This window comes from Gadus macrocephalus, chromosome 12 (genome assembly GCF_031168955.1).
Source record: "Gadus macrocephalus chromosome 12, ASM3116895v1".
NCBI lineage: Eukaryota > Metazoa > Chordata > Actinopteri > Gadiformes > Gadidae > Gadus > Gadus macrocephalus.
The window spans coordinates 2,025,467-2,051,450 of NC_082393.1; the positions used below are offsets into that span (position 1 = coordinate 2,025,467).

At 48.1% G+C, this 25,984-nt stretch overlaps 1 protein-coding gene across 1 annotated transcript in view; it reads right to left on the minus strand.

Annotated features, from left to right (window-relative positions):
- Positions 1–25,984, minus strand: part of obscna (obscurin, cytoskeletal calmodulin and titin-interacting RhoGEF a) — a 65,348-nt gene that overhangs the window by 25,707 nt on the left and 13,657 nt on the right. The window contains exons 14-43 of the mRNA XM_060066749.1: positions 25,375–25,647; positions 24,534–24,797; positions 23,345–23,611; positions 22,300–22,566; positions 21,422–21,694; positions 20,722–20,988; positions 19,879–20,154; positions 18,957–19,223; positions 17,042–17,308; positions 16,284–16,553; positions 15,466–15,732; positions 14,433–14,699; positions 13,716–13,982; positions 12,922–13,188; positions 11,796–12,068; positions 11,017–11,295; positions 10,393–10,650; positions 9,879–10,154; positions 9,118–9,393; positions 8,369–8,644; positions 7,522–7,797; positions 6,762–7,037; positions 5,844–6,119; positions 5,082–5,357; positions 4,290–4,565; positions 3,373–3,648; positions 2,616–2,891; positions 1,824–2,099; positions 906–1,181; positions 149–424 (exon numbers count right to left, since the gene is read on the minus strand). Of these exons, the coding sequence (XP_059922732.1) occupies positions 149–424; positions 906–1,181; positions 1,824–2,099; positions 2,616–2,891; positions 3,373–3,648; positions 4,290–4,565; positions 5,082–5,357; positions 5,844–6,119; positions 6,762–7,037; positions 7,522–7,797; positions 8,369–8,644; positions 9,118–9,393; positions 9,879–10,154; positions 10,393–10,650; positions 11,017–11,295; positions 11,796–12,068; positions 12,922–13,188; positions 13,716–13,982; positions 14,433–14,699; positions 15,466–15,732; positions 16,284–16,553; positions 17,042–17,308; positions 18,957–19,223; positions 19,879–20,154; positions 20,722–20,988; positions 21,422–21,694; positions 22,300–22,566; positions 23,345–23,611; positions 24,534–24,797; positions 25,375–25,647 (8,157 nt within the window). The remainder of the gene's footprint in view (positions 1–148; positions 425–905; positions 1,182–1,823; positions 2,100–2,615; positions 2,892–3,372; positions 3,649–4,289; positions 4,566–5,081; positions 5,358–5,843; positions 6,120–6,761; positions 7,038–7,521; positions 7,798–8,368; positions 8,645–9,117; positions 9,394–9,878; positions 10,155–10,392; positions 10,651–11,016; positions 11,296–11,795; positions 12,069–12,921; positions 13,189–13,715; positions 13,983–14,432; positions 14,700–15,465; positions 15,733–16,283; positions 16,554–17,041; positions 17,309–18,956; positions 19,224–19,878; positions 20,155–20,721; positions 20,989–21,421; positions 21,695–22,299; positions 22,567–23,344; positions 23,612–24,533; positions 24,798–25,374; positions 25,648–25,984) is intronic.

Genomic DNA, 25,984 nt, shown 5'->3' on the forward strand with positions numbered 1-25,984 from the left:
TACGGAGTAATTCAGAAGAGACTCACTTCATTTTGCAAAGTTCAACTTTGTAATAAAATACTGCACTTTTCCAATATTTTCACTACCATCTGACATTGGAGTTATAGCCTTAACATTAGATATCAGCCGGTACAGTATAAGAACTCACCGGTCACAGTCAGACTAGCAGAGCTCTCTGCTCCTCCTACTAGACAGGAGTAGCTGCCACTGTCCTCTGGTTTGAGGTCCTTGATGAGGAGCTGGAGCAGGCAGCCATCTTGTTTCATCTCATACTTCCTGTTGGCTCTCAGTGGCAGCCTGTTCTTCCTCCACTGCACCAACACTCCAGGCTGAGGAGGCTTAGAAAGCTCACAGGACAGAGAGGTAGTTCCTTCCTCCTCAGCCTCCACACTCTGTAGCTCCTTGTTGAACGATGGAAGGAGTTCTGGTGGAGAGAAGATATGGAGCATTGAAATATGTTTGATTTTAGGAAGATATATATTTTGGCTAAAATCATAGATGTGGATTTCTTTTTACATATGTTGTAATTTTCTGACTGGTTGCAGCCCGTTTAAAATTCTTCAGCCTGCAAATGACTTGTTACAGCTGAGTGTCATCAGCATAACAAATTAATGATATTTGTTTCCAAATTATGACCAACCAAGAGAGCACTACAGAGTGACAATATGAGGCGGAGAGAACGGATTATCCTCAATTACAGAGGAGGAAGTTCACGTCTGAGAACATGATGCTCCAGATTATGTCCAGCTCTTTGGGTCCAAAATGGGACCATGAAGCCGTAAGAGACTCACAGAATTTTAAAAAGTTCAACTTTGTACTAAAATACTTTTCCAATAATGTAACTACCATCTGACATTGGAGGAATAACCTTAGATATTACTGTCAAGAACACTATATGAACTCACCAGTGACAGCCAGACTAGCAGAGCTCTCTGCTCCTCCTACTAGACAGGAGTAGCTGCCACTGTCCTCTGGTTTGAGGTCCTTGATGAGGAGCTGGAGCAGGCAGCCATCTTGTTTAATCTCATACTTCCTGTTGGCTCTCAGTGGCAGCCTGTTCTTCCTCCACTGCACCAACACTCCAGGCTGAGGAGGCTTAGAAAGCTCACAGGACAGAGAGGTAGTTCCTTCCTCCTCCGCCTCCACACTCTGTAGCTCCTTCTTGAACGATGGAGGGAGTTCTGGAGGAGAGAAGACATGGAGCATTGATATATGTTTGATTTCATGGAAATATATATTTTGGGCAAAATCAAAGAGCTGGCCCCTTTTTTGCATGTGTTGTCATTTTCTGACTGGTTGCAGCCCATTTAGAATTCTTCAGCCAACAAATTACTTGGTACAGCTGAGTGGTACAGTTGAGTGTCATCAGCATAACTAATGAATGACATTCGATCTCAACTGATGATGAACCAGGAGAACATTACAGAGAGAACAAGGTGATGCATAGAGAGCAGATTCTCCTCGGGTTTCTGTGGAGGCAGTTCATGCCTGAGAACATGATGCTCAAAATGATGTCAAGATGTTTGTGTACAATATGTGTCCTATGTGATCTGATGAAGGCCTTTGTAGGCCGAAACGTTATCACCAATTAATCATTCTTATGATTGGAACTCAGAGTTTGCGGCACCTTCTTTTTATTTTTCTTACTTTGGGTCCAAAATGTGACAATGAAGCAAGAAGGGGTGATTCAGAAGAGACTGACTCTGTATTCAGTACAGTCAAACTTTGTACTAAAATACTGGACTTCTTCGAATAGTGTAACTACCATCTGACATCGGAGTAATATCCTTTAACATATCAACCAGTACAGGATATGAACTCACCGGTCACAGCCAGACTAGCAGAGCTCTCTGCTCCTCCTACTAGACAGGAGTAGCTGCCACTGTCCTCTGGTTTGAGGTCCTTGATGAGGAGCTGGAGCAGGCAGCCATCTTGTTTCATCTCATACTTCCTGTTGGCTCTCAGTGGCAGCCTGTTCTTCCTCCACTGCACCACCACTCCAGGCTGAGGAGGCTTAGAAAGCTCACAGGACAGAGAGGTAGTTCCTTCCTCCTCAGCCTCCACACTCTGTAGCTCCTTCTTGAAGGATGGAAGAAGTTCTGGAGGAGAGAAGATATGGAGCATTGAGATATGTTTGATTTTAGGAAGATATATATTTTGGGCAAAATCATAGAGCTGGCCTATTTTAAGCATATGTTGTAACTTTATGACTGGTTGCAGCCCATTTATAATTCTTCAGCCAACCGATTAATTGGTACAGTTGACTAGTATAGTTGAGTGTCATCAGCGTAACAAATGAATGACATTCTATCAACACTGAAGACCAACATGGAGAGAACATACAGAGTGAACACGATAAGGGGGAGGACAGATTCTCCTGGGTTTCTGAGTAGGAAGGTCACGTCTGAGAACATGATGCTCCAGAATATGTCAAGATGTTTTGGTCCAATATGTGACCATTAAGCAGTACGGAGTAATTCAGAAGAGACTCATTTCATTTGGCAAAGTTCAACTTTGTAATAAAATTCTGCACTTTTCCAATATTTTCACTACCATCTGACATTGGAGTTATAGCCTTAACATTAGATATCAGCCGGTACAGTATAAGAACTCACCGGTCACAGCCAGACTAGCAGAGCTCTCTACTCCTCCTACTAGACAGGAGTAGCTGCCACTGTCCTCTGGTTTGAGGTCCTTGATGAGGAGCTGGAGCAGGCAGCCATCTTGTTTCATCTCATACTTCCTGTTGGCTCTCAGTGGCAGCCTGTTCTTCCTCCACTGCACCAACACTCCAGGCTGAGGAGGCTTAGAAAGCTCACAGGACAGAGAGGTAGTTCCTTCCTCCTCAGCCTCCACACTCTGTAGCTCCTTGTTGAACGATGGAAGGAGTTCTGGTGGAGAGAAGATATGGAGCATTGAAATATGTTTGATTTTAGGAAGATATATATTTTGGCTAAAATCATAGATGTGGATTTCTTTTTACATATGTTGTAATTTTCTGACTGGTTGCAGCCCGTTTAAAATTCTTCAGCCTGCAAATGACTTGTTACAGCTGAGTGTCATCAGCATAACAAATTAATGATATTTGTTTCCAAATGATGACCAACCAAGAGAGCACTACAGAGTGACAATATGAGGCGGAGAGAACGGATTATCCTCAATTACAGAGGAGGAAGTTCACGTCTGAGAACATGATGCTCCAGATTATGTCCAGCTCTTTGGGTCCAAAATGGGACCATGAAGCCGTAAGAGACTCACAGAATTTTAAAAAGTTCAACTTTGTACTAAAATACTTTTCCAATAATGTAACTACCATCTGACATTGGAGGAATAACCTTAGATATTACTGTCAAGAACACTATATGAACTCACCAGTGACAGCCAGACTAGCAGAGCTCTCTGCTCCTCCTACTAGACAGGAGTAGCTGCCACTGTCCTCTGGTTTGAGGTCCTTGATGAGGAGCTGGAGCAGGCAGCCATCTTGTTTCATCTCATACTTCCTGTTGGCTCTCAGTGGCAGCCTGTTCTTCCTCCACTGCACCAACACTCCAGGCTGAGGAGGCTTAGAAAGCTCACAGGACAGAGAGGTAGTTCCTTCCTCCTCCGCCTCCACACTCTGTAGCTCCTTCTTGAACGATGGAGGGAGTTCTGGAGGAGAGAAGACATGGAGCATTGATATATGTTTGATTTCATGGAAATATATATTTTGGGCAAAATCAAAGAGCTGGCCCCTTTTTTGCATGTGTTGTCATTTTCTGACTGGTTGCAGCCCATTTAGAATTCTTCAGCCAACAAATTACTTGGTACAGCTGAGTGGTACAGTTGAGTGTCATCAGCATAACTAATGAATGACATTCGATCTCAACTGATGATGAACCAGGAGAACATTACAGAGAGAACAAGGTGATGCATAGAGAGCAGATTCTCCTCGGTTTCTGTGGAGGCAGTTCATGCCTGAGAACATGATGCTCAAAATGATGTCAAGATGTTTGTGTACAATATGTGTCCTATGTGATCTGATGAAGGCCTTTGTAGGCCGAAACGTTATCACCAATTAATCATTCTTATGATTGGAACTCAGAGTTTGCGGCACCTTCTTTTTATTTTTCTTACTTTGGGTCCAAAATGTGACAATGAAGCAAGAAGGGGTGATTCAGAAGAGACTGACTCTGTATTCAGTACAGTCAAACTTTGTACTAAAATACTGGACTTCTTCGAATAGTGTAACTACCATCTGACATCGGAGTAATATCCTTTAACATATCAACCAGTACAGGATATGAACTCACCGGTCACAGCCAGACTAGCAGAGCTCTCTGCTCCTCCTACTAGACAGGAGTAGCTGCCACTGTCCTCTGGTTTGAGGTCCTTGATGAGGAGCTGGAGCAGGCAGCCATCTTGTTTCATCTCATACTTCCTGTTGGCTCTCAGTGGCAGCCTGTTCTTCCTCCACTGCACCACCACTCCAGGCTGAGGAGGCTTAGAAAGCTCACAGGACAGAGAGGTAGTTCCTTCCTCCTCAGCCTCCACACTCTGTAGCTCCTTCTTGAAGGATGGAAGAAGTTCTGGAGGAGAGAAGATATGGAGCATTGAGATATGTTTGATTTTAGGAAGATATATATTTTGGGCAAAATCATAGAGCTGGCCTATTTTAAGCATATGTTGTAACTTTATGACTGGTTGCAGCCCATTTATAATTCTTCAGCCAACCGATTAATTGGTACAGTTGACTAGTATAGTTGAGTGTCATCAGCGTAACAAATGAATGACATTCTATCAACACTGAAGACCAACATGGAGAGAACATACAGAGTGAACACGATAAGGGGGAGGACAGATTCTCCTGGGTTTCTGAGTAGGAAGGTCACGTCTGAGAACATGATGCTCCAGAATATGTCAAGATGTTTTGGTCCAATATGTGACCATTAAGCAGTACGGAGTAATTCAGAAGAGACTCATTTCATTTGGCAAAGTTCAACTTTGTAATAAAATTCTGCACTTTTCCAATATTTTCACTACCATCTGACATTGGAGTTATAGCCTTAACATTAGATATCAGCCGGTACAGTATAAGAACTCACCGGTCACAGCCAGACTAGCAGAGCTCTCTACTCCTCCTACTAGACAGGAGTAGCTGCCACTGTCCTCTGGTTTGAGGTCCTTGATGAGGAGCTGGAGCAGGCAGCCATCTTGTTTCATCTCATACTTCCTGTTGGCTCTCAGTGGCAGCCTGTTCTTCCTCCACTGCACCAACACTCCAGGCTGAGGAGGCTTAGAAAGCTCACAGGACAGAGAGGTAGTTCCTTCCTCCTCAGCCTCCACACTCTGTAGCTCCTTGTTGAACGATGGAAGGAGTTCTGGTGGAGAGAAGATATGGAGCATTGAGGTATGTTTGATTTTAGGAAGATATATATTTTGGGCAAAATCATAGATGTGGATTTCTTTTTACATATGTTGTGATTTTCTGACTGGTTGCAGCCCATTTAGAATTCTTCAGCCCGCAAATGACTTGTTACAGCTGAGTGTCATCAGCATAACAAATTAATGATATTCGATTCCAAATTATGACCAACCAAGAGAGCACTACAGAGTGACAATATGAGGCGGAGAGATCGGATTATCCTCAATTACAGAGGAGGAAGTTCACGTCTGAGAACATGATGCTCCAGATTATGTCCAGCTCTTTGGGTCCAAAATGGGACCATGAAGCCGTAAGAGACTCACAGAATTTTAAAAAGTTCAACTTTGTACTAAAATACTGGACTTTTTCGAATAGTGTAACTACCATCTGACATCGGAGTAACATCCTTTAACATATCAACCAGTACAGTATTTGAACTCACCGGTCACAGTCAGACTAGCAGAGCTCTCTGCTCCTCCTACTAGACAGGAGTAGCTGCCACTGTCCTCTGGTTTGAGGTCCTTGATGAGGAGCTGGAGCAGGCAGCCATCTTGTTTCATCTCATACTTCCTGTTGGCTCTCAGTGGCAGCCTGTTCTTCCTCCACTGCACCAACACTCCAGGCTGAGGAGGCTTAGAAAGCTCACAGGACAGAGAGGTAGTTCCTTCCTCCTCCGCCTCCACACTCTGTAGCTCCTTCTTGAACGATGGAACGAGTTCTGGAGGAGAGATGGAAATGAAGCATTGAGAAATGATTGATTTCATGGAAATATATATTTTGGGCAAAATCAAAGAGCTGGCCCCTTTTTTGCATGTGTTGTCATTTTCTGACTGGTTGCAGCCCATTTAGAATTCTTCAGCCAACAAATGACTCGGTACAGCTGAGTGGTACAGTTGAGTGTCATCAGCATAACTAATGAATGACATTCGATCTCAACTGATGATGAACCAGGAGAACATTACAGAGAGAACAAGGTGATGCATAGAGAGCAGATTCTCCTCGGTTTCTGTGGAGGCAGTTCATGCCTGAGAACATGATGCTCAAGATGATGTCAAGATGTTTGTGTACAATATGTGTCCTATGTGATCTGATGAAGGCCTTTGTAGGCCGAAACGTTATCACCAATTAATCATTCTTATGATTGGAACTCAGAGTTTGCGGCACCTTCTTTTTATTTTTCTTACTTTGGGTCCAAAATGTGACAATGAAGCAAGAAGGGGTGATTCAGAAGAGACTGACTCTGTATTCAGTATAGTCAAACTTTGTACTAAAATACTGGACTTCTTCGAATAGTGTAACTACCATCTGACATTGGAGTAACATCCTTTAACATATCAACCAGTACAGGATATGAACTCACCGGTCACAGCCAGACTAGCAGAGCTCTCTGCTCCTCCTACTAGACAGGAGTAGCTGCCACTGTCCTCTGGTTTGAGGTCCTTGATGAGGAGCTGGAGCAGGCAGCCATCTTGTTTCATCTCATACTTCCTGTTGGCTCTCAGTGGCAGCCTGTTCTTCCTCCACCGCACCACCACTCCAGGCTGAGGAGGCTTAGAAAGCTCACAGGACAGAGAGGTAGTTCCTTCCTCCTCCGCCTCCACACTCTGTAGCTCCTTCTTGAAAGATGGAACGAGTTCTGGAGAAGAGATGGAAATGAAGCATTGAGAGATGTTTGATTTTAGGACAATATATATTTTGGGCAAAATCATAGATCTGGCCAATTTTTTACATAGGTTGTAATTTTCTGACTGGTTGCAGCCCATTTTCATTTCTTCAGCCCGCAAATGACTTGGAACCGCTGAGTGTCATCAGCATAACAAATTAATGATATTCGATTCCAAATTATGACCAACCAAGAGAGCATTGCAAAAGGGACAATATGAGGCAGAGAGATCGGATTATCCTCAATTACAGAGGAGGAAGTTCACGTCTGAGAACATGATGCTCCAGATTATGTCCAGCTCTTTGGGTCCAAAATGGGACCATGAAGCCGTAAGAGACTCACAGAATTTTAATAAAGTTCAACTTTGTAGTAAGATACTTTTCCAATAATGTAGCTACCATCTGACCTTGGAGTAATAACCTTAGATATTACTGTCAAGAACACTATATGAACTCACCGGTCACAGTCAGACTAGCAGAGCTCTCTGCTCCTCCTACTAGACAGGAGTAGCTGCCACTGTCCTCTGGTTTGAGGTCCTTGATGAGGAGCTGGAGCAGGCAGCCATCTTGTTTCATCTCATACTTCCTGTTGGCTCTCAGTGGCAGCCTGTTCTTCCTCCACTGCACCAACACTCCAGGCTGAGGAGGCTTAGAAAGCTCACAGGACAGAGAGGTAGTTCCTTCCTCCTCCGCCTCCACACTCTGTAGCTCCTTCTTGAACGATGGAACGAGTTCTGGTGGAGAGATGTTTAAAGTTAATCTACACATCTTTTGATGCCAAGATAAGATCTTCTCAACACATTCATAGGACTGGCCGATCTCTAGGATATCTTTATAAACATGACCGATTCCACGCCATTGTCAATAAGATATCCAATGTGTTGGACACCTTGGTAAAGATATTATCATCATCTTAGAGATTTAACTACATTCCTGACCAGCTGGTGATGACATCACCAAAGATGAGCATCAACCAGGTCAACTGAATAGGGCCCAATATATCTTTGTACAACCCTGAAAAGACAGTGCACATCTAAGGACTGGTTTAAATGCCATGTTTACAGTCAAATATGCGACCATGCAGCAGATGAATTGTCTGCTACAAACTCAATTTTGCATGAGTACTATTTACTTTAAAATATTAAAATATTGCAAATCACTACAGACCACTAGTTTTACAATGTTTAAAGACTTTTAACTACAAAAGACTGGGATGTGAACATGTCATTGCATGCAAAAACGCCACCTTGATTCTGAGTGAGAATATTAAAAAATGTCTAATGATCAAGAAGGTTATGAACTCACCTGTCACAGCCAGACTAGCAGAGCTCTCTGCTCCTCCTACCAGACAGGAGTAGCTGCCACTGTCCTCTGGTTTGAGGTCCTTGATGAGGAGCTGGAGCAGGCAGCCATCTTGTTTCATCTCATACTTCCTGTTGGCTCTCAGTGGCAGCCTGTTCTTCCTCCACTGCACCAACACTCCAGGCTGAGGAGGCTTAGAAAGCTCACAGGACAGAGAGGTAGTTCCTTCCTCCTCAGCCTTCACATCCTGTATCTCCTCCTCAAAGTAAGGAGGGAGTTCTGGAGGAGAGAAGATATGGAACATCGTATTCTTATTTATGTTCGGAAGAACCTTTTCACAATACAATCTTTCTGCTGGCTCATTGACAAGGTGTTAGCCCAGACATTGGACACCATATTTACAACTGGGAGTCATCAGCATAGTGATTGAATGATATTTCTTGCCATCTGATGACGCAAATCGAGATTCTTATTTCTTGCAGCCAATGGATTGATGTCATCCCAATGATCTTAGTGTCACAATTAAATCGGGACTCGGCGGCACTCTTAGCTGAAAACTGCAGATGGCTTGGTTCGTGATGATATAGAGTATCACTATATCCCCGGGACGAAGAGGCTTATTCAACCAAATCCCACTAACTAATGCAAGGAATGGAGTTATGCCATGGCATGTACGCTGTTCAAATTCACTTTTTTTGAATTGGAGTAATGGCCTTTAAGATTACCTTTGAATCACTGCAATATGAACCCACCTTTCACAGCCAGACTAGCAGAGCTCTCTGCTCCTCCTACTAGACAGGAGTAGCTGCCACTGTCCTCTGGTTTGAGGTCCTTGATGAGGAGCTGGAGCAGGCAGCCATCTTGTTTCATCTCATACTTCCTGTTGGCTCTCAGTGGCAGCCTGTTCTTCCTCCACTGCACCAACACTCCAGGCTGAGGAGGCTTAGAAAGCTCACAGGACAGAGCGGTAGTTCCTTCCTCCTCCGCCTCCACACTCTGTAGCTCCTTCTTGATAGTTGGAGGGAGTTCTGGAGGAGAGAAGATATGGAGCATTGAGATATGTTGGTATTATATCAATCTTTCTTTGAGGCGAAATCATTGTGTTGTCCTTTCTGTATTTCAATGTCTAGGCCATGAGGCCATGAGGCCATTGACAAGGTCCAAGGTGTTCGCCAACACTATGAACACCTTAGTAAAAACCTGGATGTCATCAGCGTAGCAAATTAATGATGTTCTTTACCAGCTGATTACAGGGAGAAGGGATGAATATAAACAGTGAACAGGATAGGGCAGAGGATAGATATGTTTGGGGTACTGGGAAGAGAGTACATGCCACAGAACTTGATACCCCAAGAGAATATCCAGCTTTTGACAAATATGTGACCACGTACTAGGATGAATGATTGTGTACACCATTACACAGTTTCATCAGTATGAAATGTAACCATTATAAGATATACAAATGCACTATGTTAGATTGGGGTGATTATAAACCAATACAATGTGTTCTCACCTCTGACTGCCAAACTAGCAGAGCTCTCGACTTCTCCAACTTGACAGGAGTAGCTGCCACTGTCCTCTGGTTTGAGGTCCTTGATGAGGAGCTGGAGCAGGCAGCCATCTTGTTTCATCTCATACTTCCTGTTGGCTCTCATTGGCAGCCTGTTCTTCCTCCACTGCACCAACACTCCAGGCTGAGGAGGCTTCGACAGCTCACAGGACAGAGAGGTAGTGCCTTCCTCCTCCGCCTCTGCATCATGCAGCCCTTCCTGGAAGAACGGAGGCAGTTCTGGAAGAGAGAGTTGGATGCCCAGTTAAGACTTGTAATAAGAGGTGTTTGGGTCACAAGAGAATGAACATCCCAATACAATAATACGTACCTCAATAACCTCAAACTCACTAACTTTTCAAAAGATACAAAAAAAATCATTGATTTATCGTGCAGGACATAGGTAAAAAAATATCAATACTATTTTTTACAAAAAGCAGACAAACATGGTATGGATCCTCGTTTGGATAGGTTTTACCGTGTACAGTGAGCAGGGCATTGCCCTTCACATCGCCAGTGTCACAGGTGTATGTGCCCGTGTCCAGGAGCTCCGCGTCGTGGATGAGCAGCAGGTTCAGGTGGCCCTCCTTGCGGATCTCGTATTTGGTGCCGTGGTGGAGGGGTGCGCTGTTCCTTCTCCAGGTGACCGGGTTGGTGGCATCAGACGTGGTGCAGGAGAGGGTGGCCGTTTGCCCCTCCATGATCTCAACATCCTTAGGTCGCTCCTTCAACAAAACTACATTTTGCAAAGACAATATTGGATTTGTTAGCGTGCATCGTTAAGTTAGGTCGTCCAATCATAAAGGCAGGAATCCCCTTTGACTCACACGTCCCTTTGTTTACCATTGTCTAGAATTGTTCGGAAATTCCTCCGATATTGCCTAAAATGCAGTATTGGGTATCGGTGAGTACGCAAGTCTATACACCGATACCATCACATGACAAAAAAATGTAAAAAAAATGTAACTTGTTCTTCAACGTAAGAGAAGAACAAGTGCTATTAGTAGTTACAATGCTGGATGCGGTATCGGTATATACTCGGTATCGGCCGATAATCGGAATCGGTATCGGGAAGGAAGAAATGGTATCGGAACGTCTCTACCTTTGACCCTGGGAACCACTAAGAGCTTGGCTGAGGTCCTCTCCTCGCCGATCACAAAGGCCACCTCTCCGGTCTCGTCGGGCGTGGTCATGGTGAGCACCAGGCGCTGCTGCCGCCCCTGGAAGGTCATCCGGTTCATCTCGTTCCTCTGCAGCGGGCTGGAGAGGAGCCACCACTCGCCCTCGCTCACGTCGGCGTGGCTCAGCTCGCACACGAACGCCGCGTCCTCACCCGCCGTCACCGTCCGGTCCTGCAGCCCCGAGACGATCCGCACGCGCTCTGTGGAGGGAGAACGGTCTGGGTCAGCGGGTCTCACATGGGAGTATGTGCACCCCTATGGGTTCTTTGGAGTACTGCGGGGGGTACTGCTGAAAATGTACTAAAAAAAATAGAATAGCAAAGTCAATTGTGAAAGCTAGACAAAAGAAAAATCGAGAAAATGGACAAGTGGTTGAAACGTAAATCCGACGACAAGGAGAAAGGAGAATCCTGGAAAAAGTAAGCGCATCCAGAAGCACCAAAATGTCATCAGTTTCAGGAGGAATGTATGGGATTCCCCTCTGCATGCTCTGAACCCCCCCCCCTGGCGTTGGGCTTCTTTTGTGGGGAGAAATTAGTCTTCACTGAATTAATAATTGACTCATCTCGGAGACCGGAGAGAACCTCTGATTTACTGAGTTGTATTTAGGTCAGGATTTTCTATCGTCTCTTCAGAAATGGCCGAGGTCCGGACCTCAGTGACCTCAGTGGCCTCAGTGGCCGGCTACCGGTCCACCTACCCCTCACGATGAGCCGGGCGGTGGTCTTCTTGCCCCGGGTGATGCAGCAGTACTCCCCGGCGTCCTCCCGACCCACGCCCTGGATCTCCAGGGTGTGGGTGAAGCCCTCCTTCCTGATGAGGCAGCGCCCCCCCGGCGCCACCGTGGCGTCGTTCTTCTTCCAGGTGACCGGGACGTTGGCGCTGGAGATCTCGCAGCAGAGCACGGCCGTCTTGCCCTCCGTCACCTCCACCCGGCTCTCCAGCTCCTTCTCGATGTACACCGACGCTGCAGCTGGAGGGAGGAAGGAGGCCAGATGTTTCTGACGCCACTTCGGGGTTTTCACACATCGGAAGACGCAGGTAGGTCGCAAAGCTGGGGCCTTGAATTTGTGACGTCATGACATTTTTATGAACGTTTTGTACGACTACGCACAAAACAAGGGTTATAGGGAAGTGGATTAGGGCCACATGGGAATTTATTTAGAGTTCTAAATTTAAATTTTGAATTCTCATTTTAAATTCTGAATTCTGAGATTAAAGTCAGAATTCTGGGATTAGGTACATTTTGTATCAGATAATGTGTGCAAAGCAAACGTAGGATTGACAACAAGGTATTTTTGCTGAGTTTTGAGGATATTAAAAACAACCCCAAAGACGGTTTGTGACAACAACAAAGACTCTAGACAACAAGACAACAAGACTCCAGACAACAAGACAACAAGACTCCAGACAACAAGACAACAAGACTCCAGACAATAAGACAACAAGACAACATGACAACAAGACACTAGACAACATGACAACAAGACTCCAGACAATAAGACAACAAGACAACATGACAACAAGACACTAGACAACATGACAACAAGACTCCAGACAATAAGACAACAAGACTCCAGACAACATGACAACAAGACTCTAGACAACAAGACCCCAGACAACAAGACAACAAGACTCTAGACAACAAGACAACAGGACTCCAGACAACAAGACAACAAGACCCCAGACAACAAGACAACAAGACTCTAGACAACAAGACAACAGGACTCCAGACAACAAGACTCCAGACAATAAGACAACAGGACTCCAGACAACAAGACAACATGACAACCGGACTCCTCCAGACCCGTACGGGGACCCCCTACCTCTGACGTTGACCTCGGCCGTGGTCCTCTGCTCTCCCAGGATGCAGCTGTACTCGCCCACGTCCTCGGGCTGGATGTTCCTGATGTGCAGCTCTGCCGAGGTGCCGCTGAGCACCGTCTGGTAGCGTCCGCCGGGCTCCAGCCGGTCCTCCCCCTTCCACCACTCCACCGGGACGCCGGCCTTGGACAGCTCGCAGCGCAGGGCCACGTCCCCGCCCTCACGCGCCTCCTGGTTCTTCAGCCCCGTCTTGAACGTGATGGGGATCGCTGGAGGGAGGGAGGGAGGGAGGGAGGGAGGAAGGGGAGGGAGGGGAGGGAGGACTTTAGCCTTCGTTTATTCATTCAATCATGTTAGTGGATTATATTCAATTCAATTTTATTTTTATAGCCCTTACGCACAGGTACAGTCTTAAAGGGCTTAACAGGCCATCTATTTTATTATCCCTCCCTGACCGTAGCCCTGAGAGGTCAAGATCTCCCTTTTATTATGGGATTGCTTGCTTATTTATTCTTCATAATTTCCTAACTACTCCGATATAACTGTGTCCTGTCTGAGGTAAAAGTCCAGCAGTGGAATATTTCACTGAGGACCTAATGTTATAAAATCAAGTCATGTATTTGCCTAAGAAACCCAGTGAATCATGCGGAGACGTATCTATCTATCTCTATTTCTTGAATCTTGAATCTAAACAGAGGTTCAAGATTCAAGATTCACAAGTTGTATTTGTCAAATGCATACAAGTATGCAGTGACCTGTAAAAGTGACTTAGCCGCAGAAGCAGCGGTCTCCTTACGGGTGACGGTGAGGTTGGCCGTGGTCAGGGCGTCGCCGTAGACGCAGCAGTACACCCCGCTGTCCTCCAGCAGGGCGTTCCTGACCGTCAGCTCCATCACGCCCTCCCTCCGTCTGACCTGGTGCCTCAGGCCGCTCTTCAGGACCTCCAGCCCCCTCCTCCACTCGGCCGCCAGGCCCGGCCTGGAGAGCTCACAGCTCAGGGTGACGCTGCTCTCCTCCTCCACCTGCTGGTTCCTCAGCTTCACCTTGAAGGTGATGGGGGGAGCTGGGGTGGAGCAGAGCGGGACAACGCTGAGGAACATCGCCATGAGGTGGAGCTCCGAACCACGTCATGTACGGTGTAGATGTTGAGGACGATGACTTATGATGTTATGATGATGTAAGGTGAGACCTTTCAGACGTTATGATGTAGTAGATACCATGTGGATTTAAATGACCTTGACGTCTTGAATGCATTTATTATTAAATCAATTATGCATAGTTAATGCATAATTAATTTATTAATTTTGAGTATTTTATTTGATGTAATAACAATTATTATATTACAACTTTTGTATTTATTAGTACTTTTTATATGAATGAAAAATATTTTTGGGGTCAATTCAAAATAATAAAAAATCTAAATGTTCGATTCCGAGGCAACTTTAAGCTTTTACCTTTCACCTTTACAAACATTTAAAACATGGGTGATGGCCTCATCCCAGCGGTACCCTACCTGTAACGGTGAGCTGGGCGGTGGACTGCCCGTCCTGGCTCTTACAGGTGTACTTGCCCGCGTCGCTCTCCTCTGCGCTGAGGATGACCAGCTTGGTGTAGGGCCCCTCCTGCCTCATCTCGTACTTGTCCCCCGGTCTGAGCACCGTCCGGCCCTTGGTCCAGTCCACAGGGGCCCCGGGCCGGGACAGCTCGCAGCAGAGCACTGCCCGGCCCCCCTCCCTCACTGACACCGGCTCCACCTCCTTGGTGAAGGTGACAGGGAGGGCTGAGGGACGTCCCGGGAATACAGGTCAGATACATCTGTCTCTGTGCGTTTTGGTTACAGCTGTAAGACCTTTGTGTTTGGAACATGGATATATTTGCAGACTAACAAGTGAACTGACAAGTGCACCAACAATTGAATCAACGAGTGAACTAACAACTGAACCAACAACTGAACCAACAACTGAACCAACAACTGAACCAACAACTGAACCAACAACTGAACCAACAATTGAATCAACATACTAACTAGTGACCCAACAAGTGATCAAAGGGAACTTAAAAGGTAATTTGGATGGTAACCTTAATATCCATATGGAGACTCTTTCATTCTCACCCACTAACGAACCGTGAACTAACGAACCGTACGTATCCCCCACCAGAAGGACCCCTTCCTGTACTTTGAGGTCAGCTGAGGTAGGGGTACTAACCACCACCAAGCTATACTTAACCCCAACAGACTGTACTGAACCCCACCAAACTATACTAAACCCCATAAGATTGTACTAACCACCACCAAACTATACTAAACCCCAACAGACCGTACTAAACCCCACCAGACCGTACTGAACCCCAACAGACGGTACTAAACCCCACCAGACCGTACTGAACCCCACCAGACCGTACTGAACCCCACCAGACCGTACTGAACCCCACCAGACCGTACTGAACCCCACCAGACCGTACTGAACCCCACCAGACCGTACTAAACCCCACCAGAGGCACCCCCTCCCTCGGACTGTGCTGAACCCCACCAGACGGGCCCCTACCTCTGACGGTGAGGTCGGCGGAGGTCACGGCGTCCCCGGCGCTGCAGCTGTACTCGCCGGCGTCCTCCAGGACCACCCTGCGGACCACCAGCTCGGCCAGCCGGCCCTCGGCCCTCAGCTCGTACCGCCGGCCCTCCCTCAGCAGCTTGGCGTTGCGCCGCCACTCCACCGCCACCCCCGCCTTGGACAGCTCGCAGCGCAGGCTCACGCTGCCCTCCTCCACCGCCTCCTGGCTCTTCAGCTTCAGCCGGAAGCTCACCGGGACCGCTGGGGGGTGAACGCATTTTGGACATACAGTTCAATTCTTAAATCCTGCTTACACAGAAAGCAGGATTTTATTTAATTTATTAAACTGAATTTAATTAAAAAGATGGTGAATTTTTTTGTTTCTGTTAACCGGTAAACGCTCTGAACCGGTAAACGCTCTAAACCGGTAAACGCTCTGAACCGGTAAACGCTCTGAACCGGTAAACGCTCTGAACCGGTAAACGCTCTGAACCGGTAAACGCTCTGAACCGGTAAACGCTCTGAACCGGTAAACGCTCTGAACCGGTAAACGCTCTAAACCGGTAAACGCTCTGAACCGGTAAACGCTCTGAACCGGTAAACGCTCTGAACCGATAAACGCTCTAAACCGGTAAACGCTCTAAACCGGTAAACGCTCTAAACCGGTAAACGCTCTGAACCGGTAAACGCTCTGAACCGGTAAACGCTCTGAACCGGTAAACGCTCTGAACCGGTAAACGCTCTGAACCGGTAAACGCTCTGAACCGGTAAACGCTCTGAACCGGTATACGCTGGCCCCCCCCAGCGCTCACCGGTGATGTCCAAGGTGGCGGCGGTCCTCAGCTGCCCACACACACACGCGTACGCCCCGCTGTCCTCGGGCCGGCCCCGTCTGATGAGGAGCTGCTGGAGCGGCCCGGTGCTCCTGAGCTGGTACCGGTCCCCGCTGCTCAGGGGCCCGTCGCCCCGCAGCCACTGGACCGGGGCCCCGGGGGCCCGGGACAGCTCGCACTGCAGGGTCAGGGGGCCGCCCTCCTCCGCGTGGACCCCCCGCAGCTCCTGGACGAAGGTTAGGGGGGGCTCTGGAGATGGACGGGGGGGGGGGGGGGGGGGGGGGTATCGTGTTATATCGTTTCTAAGAAGATTGTTTTTGGGAGGAACATTTATCTGGAAAACCCATTGAAAAAAAAAAACATTTTTATAATTTTACATGTTATATTTTTTGATGTTGTATTTTATATAAATTTTTATAAAATTCTTATGATTATCTAATCATACTTTTAGACATTTTTCAATTCATTATATTTAATATGATATTGTATATTTTATATAAATTGTATCATTCTTTTTGGATTTTGTGTGTATTTTTATTTTATTTTAAATCTTCATTAAACTTAATTTACTTACAAAATAATTATGTTGACATGCTAATCCTTACATTCTATCCAGAATTGTGTTTCTTGGTTCCATGTTTCATTGATTCGACTAAAACTCCATCATCTACCTTTAACCCTGGCTTCATAAGGACCAGGTACCTCTAACCTACACTGAGGTCTGCTGTCCCACTCACCGTTCACCCCCAGCCGGGCCGTGGTCCTGTGCTCCCCGCAGACACACGAGTACTCCCCGCCGTCCTCCGGGGCCAGCTCCACGATCCGCAGCTCCACCTGCAGCTCCTTCATCCTCATCTGGTACTTCCCTCCCTCCCACACTGGCTCCTCCTCCCTCCTCCACTCCACCGCGGCGGCCGGCTTGGTGAGCTCACAGTGGAACACGACGCTGGCGCCCTCAGTTCCCTCCACGTCCACCAGGGGCCGCTGGAAACACGGGGGAAGACCTGGCCGGGAGACCCAACACGGAAGGGTTACGGCCGAGACCAGACTAAACATTTGAATTACGTAAGAGTGTATTCTGGTCCCTCAGATGGACAACAGGGATGTGGTTGGGTGGGGAGGAGCACTCTAATGATCGAGGGAAAACAAACAAAATGGCGACACGTTTGTACAAAAATACAAAAGAGACTCTGATCAAATGATAGAGTGATGGTTAGGGTCTGTTGGTGTTATATAAATCAATGGCTGCTGCGGTTGTTCTAAATATAGCATCATCAGATGAACAACATTACAGTATTCAAAAGGCATTCAGGATTACATATGATATATATTTACACTTACTAGACCTGTAAACAAGGGTTGAAAACAAATAAATGCACTAATTAGTGACCTTAGTGCGAACATGAATATGCGGAACTCATTTGACCCGAATCAAGATGTCTACGGTGATAATGACAGAGAGCATGAGCTGGAGAAGAGTTGTGATGAAGGGGAATTCTTCATTGACTGGAATGTAATGGGAACGGAAAACAAATGTATTGTGACATTTATTCCTCTAGCATGTGGGAAGGGAATGATCAACCATATCTCCATGGCATGGTTTAGTGAGGAAGGCATGAACCAGTATGAACCAGTATGAACCTCTGTTAGGTCTACTGTTTTAAATAGTTTTTACTGTTTTTACTCTGTTTGAGCTGACTTCTCCTGCGTCTGCGTTGCGCTGACTCTGTTGAAATCAGAAAATCCAGGAAAAATCAATTCACCAAAAAGCGTGAGTTAGTCAAACTGCACCATATTCAATAACAGAGTCCAACACACATTACATTTTCACATCCACTTATGCACAACCTTTCAAATGTTACAATGATGGCGTAACATATATATCCCCAATCTCCTGTCTGGAATAAATAAAGTACAACTCATCTTCTCTTATCTGATGCATCAGTGACATGATGATTACAAATGTAATGGAAATGTCCTGTTGAGATGTAGACATTTTAAAAGACATGTTGTTCTCAAGACACTAAGACACTGTGTCTTGCCACTGTGACCTCGCTCATTATCTACAGTAATCATTTCAGTGTTTGTACCGTGCTGATCGCCCCTGGGGGGTACTGAGTCTGGGAGACGGCCTTGGCTGGCTCACAGCTGTACCACAAGCAGAGGACTGGTGGTATTCCTATCTGCAGATGGGGTCTCAAGGGCCTTTCCCTGCTTTAACCCTCAAGTGTGACCACTGTTGAGTACAGCGCCTTAGCTTTGAACGCCTGGGGTGCTGAGTGGTCTCTCTGCAGAGACTACACCTTTACTTCTTTGTTGTGCACGGGGAATGGGTTAACCTCACAATTGTTAAGAGCTTGGCACTTGGTTCTATGGACATCCTTCCTGTACCGACAGAGATATATCGTTGTTTCTCTTCCTTCTGACAAATGTACGGATTGTAAGTCGCTTTGGATAAAGGCATCTGCTAAACACCCTAAATGTAAAGGTAAAATTTAGATGTGAATTTCACTACTTTTCTTTTATACTATTTGTGCCTTTTTTTTTTTTTTACAATCAACTCTTTAGGGTTAGTCTGAGTTAAGTTGCAAACACAGTTAGACGAAGACCCCCCCCCCCCCCCCATGTCGCCCCTCTCCCCGCCTGCCTCACCTGTGACGGTGAGCTGGGCGGTGGACTGCCCGTCCTGGCTCTTACAGGTGTACTTGCCCGCGTCGCTCTCCTCTGCGCTGAGGATGACCAGCTTGGTGTAGGGCCCCTCCTGCCTCATCTCGTACTTGTCCCCCGGTCTGAGCACCGTCCGGCCCTTGGTCCAGTCCACAGGGGCCCCGGGCCGGGACAGCTCGCAGCAGAGCACGGCCCGGCCCCCCTCCCTCACTGACACCGGCTGGAGCTCCCGCCTGAAGGTCACCGGGAGAGCTGGGGAGGGAAGGGGCGCGAGGGGTGAGGGGCCCTGACGGGTCAGGAAGGAGAGGGGCCGGAGGGACGCGTTTGGGGTTGATTTGGGTTCGATAAGGGTTTGTTTTGTGTTGGATTTGTATTTGATTTGCGTTGGATTAAAGATTGACTTGGGTTTGACTTGGGTTCATTTGGTTCTGATTTGGGTTTCATTTAAGTTTGATTTGGGTTTGATTTGGGTTTAAATGTGTGTGATTGGGTCCATGTGCCTTTGTTCTGGGACTTGATTCTTATTCTAATTCTCCTAATTTCAGGATGTTCAATTGATTCAGGAATTTCTACATTTCCTCTAACAATGGATAAATGTGATGCAATATTGATCTATTGATTGCACATTGGGTTATGGTTATGTTGATCAAATGTGTCTTTATCACTAATTTATTAGGAGACTTGCTGCTCCAGGCCTCTTTGAAGACCCGTTGGCACATGAACAGACCTCGGACAAAAAATCAAAGTTCAGCTCAACTTCCACCGTGGATTTCCTCGGAATCTAATCTCAGCAAAGAGCAAACAGTAAACGATGTGCGTCTCATCTTAAGGGATCTCTGCTCTACGGCCCCCCAGAAAAACAAGGAGCTGACTAAAGCACCACCCAGCGAGGCCACCTGAGGCGTACGTTTGACGGTGAGCTGCGCGCTGGTCCTCTCCTCCCCGACGGAGCAGCTGTACTGCCCCGCGTCCCCCAGGTGGAGCTGCAGGACGGTCAGCTGGGCCGCGCGGCCCTCCTGGCTCATCCGGTACTTCCCCCGGGACACCTCCTCGGTGAGCACCTGCTCGCCCCGGCGCCACTCCACGGCCACGCCCTTCTTGGAGAGCTCGCAGCGCAGCGTGGCGCTGCCGCCCTCCTCCCCCTCCTGGCTCCGCAGGCGCGCCCGGAATGTCGCCGCCACCGCTGGGACGAGAGGGGTCACGAACAGATGTCAAGAACACGAAAAATATACGTAAACTAATGAATGCACACGCGTTAAGGAGCGGATATGGGTTCGGCGGCCAGCTTGTTCCATGATGCCTATGGGAAGACTTTGAGGTTCGAACCCAGACCTTTAAGGGTCCCATGTCATGCCACCCAGGCGTGAGTGGGATTAGCCTGACAAGCCGTTTTGGAAAACTGCCCCTTATGACATCCCAGGTGGGCGTGTCCACCTAGATGTGTGCTGGATGGATCAGTCTACCAGCCTACCCAGTGGACTGTAGCAAACGTTGCTCTTCTATCCGTCTGGGTGGGCTTGTAGACTGATCTGTCCAGCATACATCTAGGTGGACACGCCCACTAGTGCTTTAACAGGTAAAGGCAGATTCCCAGACAGCTTGTGATGCCTAACCACACTCACACCTGGCGGCATGATATGATATGAGAACCATCCCCATGAAAATGAACAAAGCCAACATGTCTGAGGATGCAACCGGTGCTCTGTCTTCGTCCAAGCCCCCCCCTCTCCCTCCATCAGCCCCGACCTACCGACGACCTTCACCGTGGCCTTGGTCCTCATCTCCCGGCACACACACGTGTAGACGCCGCTGTCCCCGGGGAGCGCGTCTCTCAGGATCAGCTCCTGCAGCGCCCCCCTCTGCTTGATCAGGAACTTCTCCCCGTGCTGCAGAAGGAACCCCCCCAGGCTCCAGTCCACGGGCACCCCCGGCCGGGAGGTCTCGCACTGCAGGGTGGCGTTCTGCCCCTCCTCCACGCGCACGCTCTGCAGCTTCTGTCTGAAGGACACGGGCAGCGCTGGGGGACGAGGAGGGGGTCAGCTTATCGGGTTATTGTGATGAGGGCAACCACAGAGACAGGGACATCGTGGTGGAGACAAAATGTACAAATCTGGCTCAGGCAATTTGATCTCCTTCTATTATAACAACTGTATTCTTAATCCCTTTGGCATATGAGTGTTTTATGTACTAATGAGTGTTCTTAATGCAAACATGAATATGCAGTACCGATTTTACCTGATAAACACATTGGTTTTCTTCATTATTTTAAACTAAGTTTTTTATTTTAAACTTTTTTAATTTAAACTCCCCGTGTGGACTGTGACTCGTCCCTTGGAGTCTCTCGAATGATTAGATATAGATCATATCCATAACAACGCCTAACCCCATTAAGAATACTCTTCTCTATAGCGTAGCTGAGCTCCATGAACCCAGCGGCGCCGGCCTCCTACCGTTGACGGTCAGCGTGGCGGCGGACTCGATGTGCCCGCAGACGCAGGTGTAGACGTTGCTGTCCTCGGGCGTGACGTCCAGGACCTTGAGCTCGGCGTGCACGTCCCGGTGCCTGATGTGGAACTTGTCCCCGTGCTCGAGGTCCTTCTCGTCGCCCCCCCGCCGCCACCCCACGCCGGGGCCGGCCTTGGAGAGCTCGCAGCGGAAGGTGGCGCTGCCGCCCTCCTCCATCATGACGTTCCTCAGCTTCTGCTTGAAGGTCAGGGGCAGCGCTGAGGAACCACACGGCCAAGGTCACCACGACGGGTTCAAACACGTTGAATAGTTGGGTTTTACACATTTTTATTACTTCTCCGTCCTCGTTCGGTTCTCTTCTTTTGCCATCGCCATTTTACCTTTGCTTCAATTAATTTCTGCTAACTACTATGCCTGGCGTTATCCTTGGAGGATTACTTGGAGCAATAAGTCAACTTGATGAACCAAGCTGTTGAGAACAGCATAGTAATTTAAAAAAAATGTCTCCAAAATCGACACAGGAGTTACGGTCTATTATACTTATCCTGTCATGAATAAGCAGGTAAGAACTGGTATCCAGCTCATGTCTGGTACCAGCTCTTCAAACCCAGAACGTTTTATTTGGCAGTCGCTCCACCTACCCACAATGCACCTTATATGATAGTTCAGATCAGAGCCGACACACACCACTGAGATACATGCAATAGTACCGCACTATGCTTGTTATAGTATAGCATACCTTAGAACCATAACGCATGCATTTGAAGTGTGCATCCGCTCTCATGCATTACGACCCCGCCGTCCCCCATTAAGACCGATCAGCGTCACTTCTCCTCCTGCTCCTCCTGCTCCTCCTGCTCACCGATGATGGTCACCGTAGCGGACGTCTTCTGATCGGCGCACACACAGCTGTACACGCCGCTGTCCCGCGGCAGCGGCCTCCAGAGCAGCAGCTCCTGGCCCGTCTCCCGGCGCCTGATCTGGTGCCTAATCCCATTCCTCAGCGGATCATCCCCTCTCTTCCACTCCACCGCCACGCCGGCCTTGGAGAGCTCGCAGCGCAGAGTCACGCTGACGCCCTCGTCCGCCTGCACGGGCTTCAGGGGCTGTGTGAACGTGATGGGGATGGCTGGGGGGGAAGGGGAAGAGGCAGAGGGGAACGGGGCCGTTCAGGAGCCGCTCAGAACCCGTTCAGAACCCGTTCAGAACCCGTTGGGGAACTGTTGGGAAACTGTTCTGAAGGGGTTCAGAATCCGTTCTGAACCGGTTCAGAGCCCGTTCAGAACATGTTTCGGGAACCGGTTCAGAGCCGGTTCGGAAACCGTTCGGAACCCGCTCAGAACTGGTTCAGAACCCGTTCAGAACCCGCTCAGAACCTGTTCAATAGCCGTTCGGAAGCCGCGCAGCCCTTCAGAACCAGTTCAGAAACTCGCTCATAACCAGTTCAGAAACCTGCTCGGGAACTCGTTCTGAACCCGTTCGAAACACATTTAAGAAAACGGGATCCATTTAAGAACTCAATTTTCAGAATCCGTTGAGAATCCGTTCGGAACCCGTCCACGATGCACCGTGTCAGTCGTTTAGCTGCAGGCGCCTGTCACCTGAAGCTCTGAGTGAAAGAGAACTCATAGGGAAACATAAAGGAGCAGATAAGGGTTCTCTTTGTGATACTGACACTAACTATATTAAACTATTCACCACTTAATTAATTAGCAGACATGTTTATCCACAAAGAAACCCCCACAAAGTCATCAACTGGAATTATCTCATCGCCATTTAAAAACATCATGAATGAATCATGAATGATCTAATTAGGAGTTAACGTTCAGTGTGGAGGAGTGTGTCTGTGGGTGATTATTCCCCCTCAGCATAGTGACTGAACTCTTTGAACACAGAGGCGTCCTCACCGATGACTCTGAGGCTGGCGCTGGTGACGTGCTCTCTGCAGAGGCAGCTGTAGACCCCCGAGTCCTGGGGCATGAGCGCCGCGACCGTCAGGAAGATGGCCGTCTTCTTGTGCCTCATGGCGTACTTGTCGCCGGCGCGGAGGTTCTCCTGGCCCCGCCGCCAGTGGTACAGGACCCCGGGCAGGGAGTACTCACAGCTCAGGGTCACGGCCTCGCCCTCCCGCGCCTCCAGGTCCGTGAGCGGCTGGGTGAACTCTGCAGGGATGGCTGGAGGATGACAGGAAAGGGAGACGGAACTAGAGAAGGGAATCGGCCATTTTGGATCTTTGAAGGTAAATGTTAATTGTTAAACATGTCACCATTTCACTTTAACTTTCAGCTAGTATTTTTGTTTTCTTTCTTTCATTGTTTCGCTTTTGTTCGATTTTTACTGTTTACTCAAACTTGCAATTTTTGTACGATTTTAACGAGATCGTAGCTAAAAATACCCTGGACATATCTGTGGTCAATACTGATGATAGCAATTTTTATAATTTCAGATCCTATAAATTATATATTCTAAAAATAAAAAATGCTGGCCAGCCCTTACCTCTTTCTCTTTATACAAGGATCTAACTATAGACACTCCCAAAACCCCTCCCACTCTCTCTAAACCCCACCCACTCCCTCAAAACCCCTCCCACTCCCTCTGATCCCCTCCCACACCCTCTGAACCCCTCCCACTCCCTCCAAACCCCTCCCACTCCCTCTGATCCCCTCCCACACCCTCTGAACCCCTCCCACTCCCTCTAAACCCCTCCCACACCCTTTAAACCCCACCCACTCCCTCTAAACCCCTCCCACTCCCTTTAAACCCCTCCCACTCCCTCTAAACCCCACCCACTCCCTCTAACCCCCTCCCACTCAGACCCTCCAGTCAGCCTAGCTATGCTAGGTCAAATCACTCAGTGGTAGAGGCAGGACGGCTCACTGTTTTTTGAAATCTGAAAGCATCATGCCTTTAACTTTGCTAATAACACAATTGACATACTTGTACGGAATAAATCTAAAAGTGAGCAACACAACATCGACAGAACCCAATATATTCCTTCCCCTTAGTCTCTCGACACCGACATTGTGCATGTTAATGGTAGCCAATAATTGTGCTCCAACAATCAATAATCAATGATCAATTTCAGTGATCATCCACCTTTGACCCTGACGACCGCCCGGGTGGCGACGGATCCGGCGCTGCACTCGTAGACGCCGCCGTCGCCGCCGCCGACCTCCCGGATGGTCATCCGCGCCTCGCAGCCCGAGCGCGCCGCGGAGTAGCGCGAGGAGTTCCACATCTGGCAGCCGTCCTTGTACCACAGGATGTGACACGGCTTGGAGGTGACGCAGCACAGCGTCAGGCCGCCGCCCTCCACGGCCTCGCAGTCCTCCAGGGACTTGACGATGGTCGGGCGTCGCTCTGGTGAAGACATGAGTCAAAGCGACCACGCATCAGCGGTGGAAGCCCATGTATGGGCTACGGCTCAGGTCCAACAGCAGCTGATGTGGACCATTCATTTGGCTGATTCTTTATCCATCATGGTCCTTCTGAAGCAGGTAAGGGTTAGGCATCTTGCTATTTACATTTACGCATCGGGCATTTGGCAGACGCTTTTATCCAAAGACTTACAATAAGTACATTTGTCTGAAGAAGGAGGAACAGCAAGATATCTCAGTCGGCACAGTAATGATATTCCTAGAACCAAGTGCCAAGCACTAACAATCACTAGGTTAACCCACTCCCAGTATACAACAAAGATAGCTAGGGTAAGATGCTACACAAGGCTTATCACTATTTTGAAGTGCAAGGAAGTACAACACACAATAAGTGTGTAAGAGTGGTGAATCGGGGTTTGGGGGGGGCTTTTCAGATTCTAAATGAACTCTGAACAAGTGAGTCTTATAATATTGTGAAGTGCTATTGGACGCCTACAGGTGAGCTGTGGACATGGGGGGATCGAACCCGGTTCCTCCCGGCCGGGTCTCGGCCCACTGACCTCTGACGAGCAGCGAGGCGTAGGACCTCTTGTCCCCGGCCTCGAAGGAGATGGTGCCGCTGTCCTTGCGGGCCAGCTGTCTGAAGGTGAGCATGTGGAGGCCCCCCTGCGTCGCCTGGATCTCGTTGAGCTCGTTGGTGTACAGCAGGGTCTCGTCCAGGTACCACTTCACCGACACCAGGTCGCTGGGGCAGATGCGGCAGCGGAAGGTGACGGTGTCGCCCTCCAGGCACTCCGAGTCCTCCAGCTCGTCCAGGATCAGCACCCGCTGACCTGTGACCGGAAGGGAGGAACGCCGGGGTCAGTGGGGGGGAACCGTCGGGCCACTTTCAGAGGACGCTTTCCATCCAAGTCGCTAAGTATAATCAATGTCACTCATGTGCGTTGGGTTCAAGAAATGTGTCTCGGTCAGGAAGTACACAGACTGTCAGACACCAGGGTTCAAACCATTTCAGCTGGGACTGGAAGTGAAATACCTTTACCATAACTCAAAGGGAGGTTTAAATTCAGATTATAAATGTTTGAATGGTAGATTTTAAGTCTGAATATTGAAGAACATTGAACCCTCCCCTCTGTTGACCATCAAAACAGCCTCACCTGTTGAGCTTTG